Source organism: Lathyrus oleraceus, chromosome 4 (genome assembly GCF_024323335.1).
Source record: "Lathyrus oleraceus cultivar Zhongwan6 chromosome 4, CAAS_Psat_ZW6_1.0, whole genome shotgun sequence".
In the NCBI taxonomy this organism is placed as follows: domain Eukaryota; kingdom Viridiplantae; phylum Streptophyta; class Magnoliopsida; order Fabales; family Fabaceae; genus Lathyrus; species Lathyrus oleraceus.
This window is the reverse complement of record NC_066582.1, coordinates 464579270-464591334: the sequence shown is the minus strand read 5'-3', so window position 1 is coordinate 464591334 and position 12065 is coordinate 464579270. Positions and strand designations below refer to the sequence as shown.

General features: G+C 34.7%; 2 protein-coding genes across 2 annotated transcripts; one reads left to right on the top strand and one right to left on the bottom strand.

The window, feature by feature from the left end:
* The first annotated feature begins 524 nt into the window (after window positions 1-524).
* LOC127137979 (uncharacterized) lies at window positions 525-1823 on the top strand. The gene has a single exon (XM_051064385.1). It carries the CDS (start codon window positions 525-527, stop codon window positions 1821-1823), a length of 1299 nt encoding a protein of 432 aa, XP_050920342.1.
* A 218-nt stretch (window positions 1824-2041) lies between these two features.
* LOC127137978 (uncharacterized) lies at window positions 2042-3782 on the bottom strand. Its single transcript, XM_051064384.1, has 4 exons — window positions 3446-3782; window positions 3051-3193; window positions 2707-2982; window positions 2042-2638 (listed from the first exon to the last, which is right to left on the bottom strand). The coding sequence occupies exons 1-4, from the start codon at window positions 3780-3782 to the stop codon at window positions 2042-2044; spliced, it is 1353 nt and encodes a 450-aa protein (XP_050920341.1).
* Window positions 3783-12065: the final 8283 nt, after the last annotated feature.

The window sequence follows — 12065 nt, the reverse complement described above, 5'->3', positions numbered from 1 at the left end:
GGATAGAAATCAATCAGAATAAGACGAAGGCTATTATGGAAACCAAAGCACCATCAACTAAGAAAGAATTGCAATCATTGTTAGGAAAGATAAACTTCCTGAGAAGATTCATCTCAAACTTAAGTGGTCGAACCCAAGCCTTCTCTCCCCTCCTACGCCTGAAACAAGGGAAGTTCGAATGGAATGATGAACATCAAAAGGCATTCAACAAGATAAAACATTATCTGACGAATCCTCCTATCTTGGCACCACCATGCGGAAAGAAGCCTATGAGACTGTATATATCAGCTTCCGAGACTACTATAGGTAGCATGTTAGCACAAGAGAATAAAGATGGCGTCGAAAGAGCCATTTATCATCTTAGTAGGGTTTTAAATGATGCAGAAACTAGATACACTTCAATAGAAAAGTTGTGTCTTTGTTTGCATTTCTCTTGTACTAAACTCAAGTATTATATAAAACCTATTGATTTATACGTCTCTTCACATTTTGATGTCATTAAGTATATGTTATCAAAGCCAATAATGCACAGTCGAATTAGCAAATGGGCATTAGCGCTCACTGAATACTCTTTAGCCTTTATTCCTTTAAGGGCAATGAAGGGACAAATAGTATCAGACTTTATTGTAGATCATGCAGTGGTCGAAAGTCCTCAACTTCAAGTTGAGTTGAAACCTTGGAGATTATTCTTCGACGGTTCCACTCATAAGGATGGAAGTGGAGTTGGGATCATGATAATTTCTCCTGATGGAATTCCAACAAAACTCAAATATAGAATTGAAGGTCCCCTTTGTTCTAACAACGAAGCAAAATATGAAGCCCTTATTGCAGGACTTGAGGCTTCATTGGAATTGGGCGTAACTAGGGTCGAAATTAAAGGAGACTCAGAATTAGTAATCAAGCAACTAACGAAGGAGTACAAATGTATAAAAGAAAATTTGATTATGTACTTCGTCATTGCAAATAGGCTGCTTAAATTTTTTGAATATATAGACATAAAACATGTCCCTAGAATAAAAAACCAAGAAGCTAATGACTTAGCAGAAATAGCTTCAGGATATAGAATTTCAAAAGGGAAGCTAGAGGAACTTGTCGAAGTAAGAGGAAAAGCAATGACTGCCAGATTGTCTCCGACTGATTTGGAAAGCACTCAGTTAGGATATGCTAACAAAGAAGAGTTTGAAGTACTGGCCATTGATACCTTAATGGATACAGATTGGAGGAATCCAATTATTAATTATCTTAAGGACCCTTCGACAAATGCAGAAAGAAAAACCAAGTACAGGGCTTTATCTTATGTTTTGATGGGGAATGAATTATTCAAGAAAACCCCTGAAGGGATCCTGTTGAAATGTTTAGGAGAAAATGAAGCATACTTGGCATTATCTAGTGTACATAGTGGAGCCTTTGGAGCACACCAGGCAGGCCATAAGATGAAATGGTTGCTTTTCAGATATGGAATGTATTGGCCCACCATGTTAAAAGATTGTATAGAGTTTGCTAAGGGTTGCCAAGAATGTCAAATACATACAGGAATTCAACATGCTCCTGCAAGTGAGCTTCATGCAATTATCAAGCCTTGGCCTTTCAGAGGTTGGGCATTATATCTAATTGGGGAAATTCGACCCAATTCATCCAAAGGTCAAAGGTACATACTTGTAGGAATTGACTATTTCACGAAATGGGTCGAAGCAGTACCTTTAGTAAATGTGGATCAAGAAACTGTCATTGAATTCATTCAAAGGCAAATATTATATAGATTTGGAATCCCAGAAAGTATAACAACAGATCAAGGATCAATTTTTACTGGTCAAAAGATGTAAGAGTTTGCAAAGGAAATGGGTTTCAAATTATTAACATCCACACCCTATTATGCTCAAGCCAATGGGCAAGTCGAAGCAGCCAATAAAGTAATAATTGGTTTAATCAAAAAGCATGTAGGGAAGAAGCCAAAAAATTGGCACAAAACTTTAGATCAAGCACTTTGGACTTGCTATCCTCTCCTTGTCTTTGCTATCCTCTTATTGTATGCATTATCCATTTAACGCATGCAACCTTTCTTCGTCCAAATGCTTTGCTCTGAAGAAGATTCTCTTTGAGCCATCATTAACCTTATATACTTGAGGGGATCATTTTGTTTTAAAGCTTTTTTCTCCTCCTCAGTAAGTGATATAGGCGAAGTCTGGATGATGGATGGTCGAACATTAGTTGGATTTGGGACCGTTTCGACATTAGCATCACCGGTTCCAGTCTGATTTCCTTCAGGATCAGCTTCTCCCTCACTCATGTCTTCATCTTCCTGAAAATACCCCTCAATCTCATCAGAATCCTGATCATCCTCGTCAGCATAATCTGAAGGGAACGCAACTCTTGTAGGAGAATTACTGGGGGTATCCTCAGAATCTTCTTTCTCTGCCGAGTCCTTCTCTTCAGCGTGCTTCAAATCTCTTTTACCATCTTCACCAAGAGAAGAGGTTTCTTGTTCGTTCTGGGCATTATCTGCTTTGAGACTTTGGGCTCCAGTCGAAGATCCTTTATTTTGGATAGCGCCGCTGATTGTCGGAGGAGGAGATGGATTCATGCCGCTCGAAGGATCACTCTGATTGGCAGTAGAAATAAGGGGAGTGGTAGGTTTTTCCTGAAAACAAAGTGTTAGAATAAAATAGGAGTTAGTCGAAAGATAAAACACTCAAGATAGAAGTTTACCTGTTGAGCCTCAGGGTCAGAAGCATTGCTCCCAATGTGCTCCAGCGCTGCGCCACCAGAGGGCTGGGATTGAGTTTCCTTTGAAGGAGGAGGGAGAATGTTGATTTCGACACCTTGTTGTTTATTTGTTTGGTAAGGGGAAACTGTTGCCTTATTCTTTTTCTGTTTTTTCTTAAGTGGAGTTGGAGGAGTTTCTTCTTCATCGTCTTCGACAAGAATTACATTTGTAGTGGGGACTTTTCTTTTCTTGGGCGTCAAAGGAGGCTTGCCACTACCCTGAAAAAGGAAAATTATAAACAGTTAGAAAAATACGAAAGAGACAAAGAAGTTATTTGATGTAATACCTTTGAACTCTTCTTCGTTTTTTCTGGAGCAACATCCTTGGCAGAAGGAGCTCCCTGGCTTGAAGAGGTAGTTGGTTTAGAATCAGTATTCGAACTTGCTTTCGCCACAGGCTTCTCTTTCTTCACCACCTTCCTTTCGACAGCTAAAAGAAGAATGTGAGTTAGTCGAAACATGCAGATGTTTAAAAGATTGGCAAAAGACGAAAATGAGTTATAAAACCAAGAAATCCAAACATTCCACACCTTCACATGTCGAAGAAGTAATTCTCACTACATCTAAGTCGAAGTGAAGAAAGACTTTGAAACTGTCTAAGGTATGTTTGGTTGCAACTACTCTTTTAGCAAGTCTTTGTTGGTCATTTTTCAGTATGTTAAAAATGTCCCCACATGTGAACCAAGTTGGGTAAGGGGGAAAAATGACAAAGCAAAATCTGCACTGGGTAAATTTGGAAATATGGGTGGTTCGCACTCAAAGGCCAAATCATATTTAAATTCAGGTTTTACAGCTTTGGGAAATCTCTTTTTGGCAATTTGTTTTTCAAATTTCGCTTTTAAAATTGTCGTTGCATAACAAACGGTTTGAACAAGTTCCATTGGGTTATAGACAGTTTCAAAGTACTTTTGGAATGCTTGGATTTCTTCAGAATGAGTAAGCTTACCCTTGTAGATATTTTCCTGCAAAGATGAAAAGGCCTTCGTTAGACGTTTCTTGATTTCAGCAGTAGTAAACATATTCTTGGAATAGAAATCTATCCACCAAGTGGCGAAACTATTGGTGGAGTAGAATGACGGTTGGTATGCTATTAATTGGAATTCAGCAAAGTTTGCATGGAATTCTTTGTGGGTTGCAATGTCTCGAGCGCTCCAGTCAGTCCCTGCACAGCAAGTCTCGCGCTTTCGATTGAATAAAGAAACAGGAATAAGTTGACACAACCCAAATTATCGAGAGACAAAATTAGGTTGATAAGCCAACGGACACACATGGCTCTTTACTGGAAAGATCCTAGAAACAAGCAGCCTTGGGAAGAGAAAGGCACGCCATATATCTTCGATCTCTGTGCTGGCGTCCTTCACAGCATCTTTGAGCGAAGCAGTGAACCAGGAAGGACCATGAGTTCGACTGGCAAAAGGAGCCATCGAAGGAGAGAAATGGTGACGCTTCGAGAACATCAAGGTGTATTTGGTAAGGGAGGTTTGTAAGTTGTCAACATCATCAACTGGAGTCAGCTGAAGGAGTCTGGTGCCTTCAATGCTTCGATTTACTATCTCTGGGGCATTTTCATCAACATTTCTATGTGTTGGCAAAAAGGATTCGAAGGTGGAATTGAGCCACAATTGAAGAAGCCAATAAGGCCCAGATAGTAATAAGTTGGTACCAACTTTATACTCCTTTAACTTAGCACTAGAAGATCCTAGGCTTTCATACAAACTAGCCAATAAGAGTTCACTTAAACATACTCTTCGACCACCATGCAATTGGTTAGCAAGTGTTAAAAATCTCTTTGCAACTTGCAGAGATTTACAGTAGAAGAAGAACTTGGATAACCATAGACCTAAGAATGTTATATGTTCTATGTCAGAAACTTCTTCCCCATCAGCATGATACAAATTAATATAAGTGCTTAACGAAGCATTCTTGACGTTGAAGTCAATCAAGTTTTCATAGTCTTGATAGGGGTCGAAGGTTTCTCCTGTCGGAGGAAGTCCAGAAATGGAAGCTACGTCGAAGAGCATAGGAGTCATCATTCCACAAGGGAAATGAAAGGTGTTATATGTACTATCCCAGAAATACAGACTGGATAATAGTAAAGGTTGGCAGTAGCTAAACCCCAACTTCGACATCTGAATCAGGTTGAAAATACCCAATTATTTCCAAAATGAAGCTTTCTTTTTCTCAACTTTCGTCAACCAAGCTAAATAGGATTTGTCTAGAGTTGGACAAGAACGAAAGGGTCTGAAACTATCAGTGATAAAATCCAGTTGAAAAGCCTCTCTTTGGACTGAATCTTCAGCATTTCTGGAGGAAACAGTTTTGTTGGCTATGGGTTTGGTAGTATGATAACAAGGAAAAAACTTTACACATTTCTCTAAATGACCTTCAGATACTAATGGGCCTAAAAACCCTAAAGTATTTCCAGAAAGTAGAGAAGGAATCATTACCTAGGAAGCAAATATTTCTTTTTGTTCTTTAATGAGTTTTGGAAAAGTAATGTACTCCCGATCCCCAACAGTTATGATTGTGCTAGTTGGAATGTTCTGAGAAGCAGAACTTTTTTAGGATCCAACACCTTTGATGTTCTTTGATTGCTTTTGCTGTTTATCAGAAGACATTGTTATGGGTTTTTTGGAGGTTTTGAAGGATTAGGGTTTTAAGGAAGAAGAAATGTTTTTAGAGAAGTTTTAGAGATGAACTCAGGTTGAAGATGAAGATTTTCGTAAAAAGGAAGAAAGAAGTGACAATGAGTTTTTATAGTACTAACCTACGAAGCCGATTGGTTACACCTTGCCAAGGTAGTGGGCCACGTGGTGGCTTTTCTGTGAAAAGGGTACAGGGATTACTGTTCATTATTCTTGGAAGTTGAAATTCATGATGACAATAACTGCGCACACGTCTTGATGAGACGTTTTGAAAAAGTAAATCATGATTAACTGACAGATGTGGACTTTTAGGTCTATGAAAGGTCTCTGGTCGAAATCTGGTGATTACAAAAAATGCCCATTTCTGCATTGATTCGAAATAGACATTTATTGGGGGCAATTTGTTAGCTGTAGATTTCGACAAATAGGTGAAGTTCTTTGAAAGTGTTATGTTTTGGAGAACAAATAAAAATGGCCGTGTCGAAGCTATTTGTTAAATTCTTTTCTTGGGAAAAATGACCTTTCTTGTCGAAGCCTGAGACTTAGAAGATTTTTTGGATCTCCACAAGTTCTCTTCGACGTAGGCGTTTGACAGATTCAAAGCTTCAAGCGGGAAAGATTTGAAATTCAAACGAAGCAGTTTCGTCAGGCCAACGCGTGGAAGCATCTGAGACACGCAACGCTTGAAAATGTCGAACGTGGCAGTCATCTATGTAGAGACCGTTAGGGTCGAATTGTTATAAATAGGAGTCTTAGTTTTAGATTTCAGTGTGTTCAAACAAATATACAAAAATTCACTAAAATACTCAAAGTACCAGAGCGAGAGAAAAGAGTCTTTGCTGAAAATGTATGTATGAAGAACACCATGATTTCGTTTCATGTTATTTATTTTATGCAAGTTATTTAAACTAAAACCATTTACTGTCTTTTCTTCTGTCGAATTGCTCTTATTTTCAGTATTTCATCATCACTTTTACCTTTGCATTTACATTTCACCAAACTTTCATTTCCAGCACTTTCTCAAAACTTAAAACGTTTACTTCAAGTTATTTATCTTCACCTTTGCCAAGTACTTTTGTTATCTTTAAAAAACCTTTTTTTTACAAAGTTTCTGCCATTTACTCTTTGCCTATAAAGTCATAAATTTCGTTTAGAATTATTGTCGAAACACCTTTCACTATTCATAAACCAGAAACAAACTTAATCATGAGTCAAATCACCATAATAATAGTTCTTGAGACACATGTCCTAGGATCAATCTAGTCGATCCTATAAGTTACCAAAATCTATAATATTGGAAGACTAGCGGTTATTTGTCAGAAATTACTGGTAAATACTTGGACAATTCAGTGTTAACCTTGCATGTCCACTCCGGTGCCGCCGTATCTGAAACCAACAATGTCGGCTCAAGAGGTTCAATTCACGAACTGCATTTATATCTAGTTCTTGAAAATAACACTTAGTGATTTCACATCTTTTATATATAAGATAATATTTTATGAGTTTTCATTTTTTTAACGTTAATTTTTTTTCATATTTAAATTAATATTTCTTTTATAATTATTTCTTTTCATTTTTTTATGTTAAGCATTTCAATTTATTTTATAATTATCACACTATAGTGGGATAAATAATAAATAAATACTTGGTGGAATAAATAATAAATAAATAATTAGTGGAATAATTATAAAAATTGTAAATGGAATATAAAGGAATAAGTAATAATAAATATTTAGGGAAATAATTATCAAAGAATAATTATTAAAAAATTTAAAATGGATAACATTAAAAATAAAAACAATTAATTATAAAAGAAATAATTTATCTTCAATTTTGGTGTCTAAGTTGCTAAGTGACTTAAATTTTTTGTGTGGAATATTTATAAAACAATATTATTAAAAATGGCTAACATTAAAAAATGAAAAAAATATATAAATTAAAATTTAATTAATTAATTAATTAAAATAGTTAATGAGATATAGTGGAATATATATATATATATATATATATATATATATATATATATATATATATATATATATATATATATATATATATATATATATATATATATATATATATATATATATATATATATATATATATATATATATATATATATATATATATATATATATATATATATATATATATATATATAGTTAGTGGGATATAGTGAAATAAATAATAAATAAATAAATAAATATATGAATAGAAAATTATAACTATATCTTTAATTTTAGAGTCAAAGTTCTCAAGTGACTTAATAATTTTTGTATATAAGATAGTAGTGGAGTAATTATAACAATAGTTAGTGGAATATAGTGGAATAAATAATATATAAATACTTAGTGGAATAATTATGAAAGAATAATTATTTAAAAATTATCAAAAAATAGCTAACATTAAAAAATGAAAACAAATAATTATAAAAGAAACAATATATATTCAATTTTGACAGCAAAGATGCCGTTAGTGGAATAATTAATAAAAATTATTTAAAATGGCTAACATTAAAAATTAAAATAAAGAATCTTTTATTCATTAATTAAAATAGTCTTATAGTTAGATAAATAATATAAATAAATAATTTATGAATATAAAATTTAAAATAATTAACAAGATATAATAAAATAAATAATGAGTAAATAAATAAATATATAAAATAAAAATTTCTAAATATATCCTCAATTTTGGCGATTAAATTGTTAAATGACTTTAGCACTTTTATATATATCATTCATTATTTGGTGTATGGGCTTCATTGTATTATAGAGAGTGCTGATGGATTTTATATCTTCATTACAGGCCCAAAACGTTTATGCCCATTTTAGTGTCTTACTGTGTATGCTCAGTATGTATTGGATCTAAGTCTTGTTTAGAACAGTTTAATTCTAAGAGGAGTTAAATATAATTTAAGAAGTTAGAATAAATATTTACATGTTCAAGTTTTTCTTTATTTTTATGTAAGTGAATTTGAAGTTAGAATTTTGAAGTTTTTCTTTTACAATTCATATTAAGTATTCAATTATCGTTTAGCTCGCTTTTAAACATATGTCTTAAATAAAATTTGTTTTGTATATATTTTAAATACCGTTCCGTCAAAATCAAATTTCTAAAAATAAGTCATTCAAAATTAATATTTTCAATCTCAAAATAAATCAAACGCATTTAAGGCATGGAGTCATTAGTAAAGTCCACCAAAAAAATGTCATTTGTTTTTTTTTAGTTTAATTTGGTTTGCCAATTAAATAATTTTGTTTTTTTAGTTTTGTTAGTAAGAAAAGTAAAGTGAGGCTATTTTGATAGGTCTATACTAATATGAAATTTTTTACTCGAATTTTTCACATTTTTAAAAAAAATCTCAAAATAATTTAGTTTTCAAACAAATTCTCAATCTATCCCAGTTTCAAAAAAAAATTTTTTTTAAGGCATAGGTGATCGGAAAAATAGCAAGTGTACTATTTTTACCGATGTAGTAATAAGGAGTTTTATTTCCAAGTATCGATCTCAAGGATTGCGTAGGAATTACTTATTTTAATTTGATTCTATCAGAACAAAAAGATAATGGTTTGGTTGTTTTGGAATTTATAATAGTAGACACAAAAATAGTAAAAATAATTGATTAAGATAAAAGATGCTAGGGTGAGTGGTTGAGTTAACCGGTTATGAATTCAGTCCCGATTTCCTTAATACATATGATACATTCAATCACCTAACCTCAGAATGTTCTTACTTAAGTCCTTAAGGAAGAAACTATTAAACTACCAATTCTTACTCAAATGTCCATTCAATTAATCATTGGTTTTAATCATACAAAATATCAAGGTTTACGGTGATTTACGAAAGTTACTAGTCCTAGATGATGCATTCATAAACCCAATTGTGTGAAAACCCTACCAATTACAATCCTGTTATTGGAAGTCATAGATTAATTTGTATTTGTCCGATACAAAAGCACAATAACATCACACAATTGAATTGAAATACGTAACATAGTAATCAAGAAATCATTGGTTCAAATTCATAGCATACGATAACATCAGGACCACCCCCTAGCATCAGGGGGTTTAGCCTCTCATAGTACTTAAAGAACTCATAAAGTAAAGATTAGACATTACAAAGAATTATGAGAGTTTGATCTTCAATGGTTGATACCCTTGAATCTCGCCGTCTTCAAATCCGTCGTATTCGCTATCTTCTCCAATGCAATGCTTTCGTTCGTCTGTCAAAAGGTCCCTTCTCTTTCTCTTCCAAGCCTTCTTATAGCTTCAGATGACTCTCCTCCAAGCTAAAGGTCCAAACTACCCTTAATGAGCAGAACCGGTTCACACAGCAAAAATTAGGTTTTCCAAGCTGCGTAGAATCAACACGGTCGTGTGGTGGCACACGGGTGGCCGTGTTGTTCTTCATCATTAATTATTTTCAGCATAAGTTACAGTGGCAACAACACGGGCCGTGTCCCTACACACGGGTGCCCGTGTTGATGCACTGTTTTAATCAACACGGCCGTGTGGTGGCACACGGGTGGCCGTGTTGATCTCTGTTTTTCTGCTCCCTCTCTGCTCTGCTTGATCAACAACACGGGCAGTGTTGTGGCACACGGGTGCCCGTGTTGACCTGCTGTTTTTTCATATTTTTGTCCTTCAGAGTGTCCAGAACTTCACCATTCTTGCTTTTAAACCTGTAACAATGACACTACCAAACGAAGCATAAACGAGATCTTTTTGACATAAACTCGTAATCGAATGCAATGCAATACCAAACCAACAAAACCTGCTAATTGACTCAAATGCAACTAAAAAAAACATAAATCTTACCAAGGTGATGAAAATATGTCGGATTAGCGGCGGAAATTCAATGGAAATGGTGATCGATCAATAGGCGTCAGACCAATCGATGTTTACCCTTAATTTTTAAGAGGGGACATCAATTGAAGACAACAACACATGGTGCTGCCAATCCAATTGGCGCCCATGTGTATAAAGTGAGAGGAGGCGCCAATTGGTTTGGCACCTCAGTGTAATGTGCAATTTTTTTTATAAATAGAGGTGTTGTGATTCATTTTTTCATATCTCATTTCGTCATATTGCAAATATGTTTGGTGTTTGTCGCCGCTATGGAAAAGTGATTTATTCGAGAGATAAGTCTCCGATGTTTATGCTCTTCTGGAACATCTGTAATTTCGATCAACTGAAGAGGGAGCTGGTTCGTTGGTTAGATGGAAAAATAGCAGAATGGGAAAAAATTAGAAGTATTGAGAGACTCGATAGTATATTTGGTTAGGTGCGAGTAAAAACTGACAAGGATGCTAGGGAAATGATGTTTGGACCAGATGACATCAGTTTGATTGTTGTAATCAATTAGAAATGTTATTTTTAATTATTATGGTTAAGTATTTTCATCTGTATTCGATGTTTGTTTTTTGTGTTGTTTATTTAGACTTGTTCTGTTTTAAGTGTGCTTATGTTGTAGTGATGTTTGTTGTTAACCTTGTTGTAACAAAAAGTTAATGATATATAAAAATTCAAGGTTACAAAAATTGAAAGAAGGTACTAAATTATTGATGCAGATGCTGCTCCTAGATTGGGACATTTGTTCTTATTGTGTCTGGGTTGACGACATATACTACATAATCTTATCATTTTATCAGTTGTATCCATTTCTGTTCTAATACGCGTGTTGTTTGGTCATTATTTTTTCTTTCTTCACATCTCATCATTGTGCCAAACTATATCACCTTCACATGGAGGCCAATATTCCTCCATTGGTAGCACTAAGAAGCTTTTTTTATACACATTCATGACAATAATGGCCTTGTAAACATCAGATAGATGGTTGTAAGCGTCCTGACGAGTATGTGCGCATGCCGCAATGACATGGGAGCAAGGAATACGGAAGGTGTAGAACTTTCCACAGTCGCACAAACTTCTGTTTAGTTTGACAGCATAGGATAAATTTGGTATCCCCTCATTATGGTCCATGGTTTCCTGTACACTGAAATTTTTCCTATGATGGTCAAAGACTGTAACCCCGTGTGTGGTAGCTTTGATACTTTCCTTTTTCATCACTTTCATATAATATTCACTGAATATTTGACCTGACATTAACATTGCACTCCATCTTTCACCTCTGGTTGCGAAGGTAGATGCCAACCTAAAGTATGGTGTTCTGACCAATGCGGTTATATGTAGGTTTATAATGCCTTTGAATACGCCGTTCATGCATTCCACAAGGTTTGTTGTCATGTGGCCCCATCGACAGCCTCTGTAAAATGCCCTTGTCTATTGCTCTACTGGTATGTTATCCACCCACCTTCCTGCATCTGCATTAGACAATCTAACTTCGTCACGGTAATGTCGAAATGACGACTGAGTTAGAGCATACCATGCATTCACCACTTTTTTGCGAAGGTTCTTGTCTTTTATTGCACGCATGAAGTTTTGTGCGATATGTCTAATGCAATAGACATGGGTAGAAGGAGGATCATGCCATCCGTTATCATGGTTATTGTAAGCACTCTCAATGACAGCATGTCTATCTGAAATCAAACAGAAATTGACATGTTTAGCGGCAAGTGTTCTGAGATGTCGAAGGAAGAAACCCTAACCACTAGAGGTTTCACCTTCAACCAGAGAAAAGGAAATGGGAAAGACA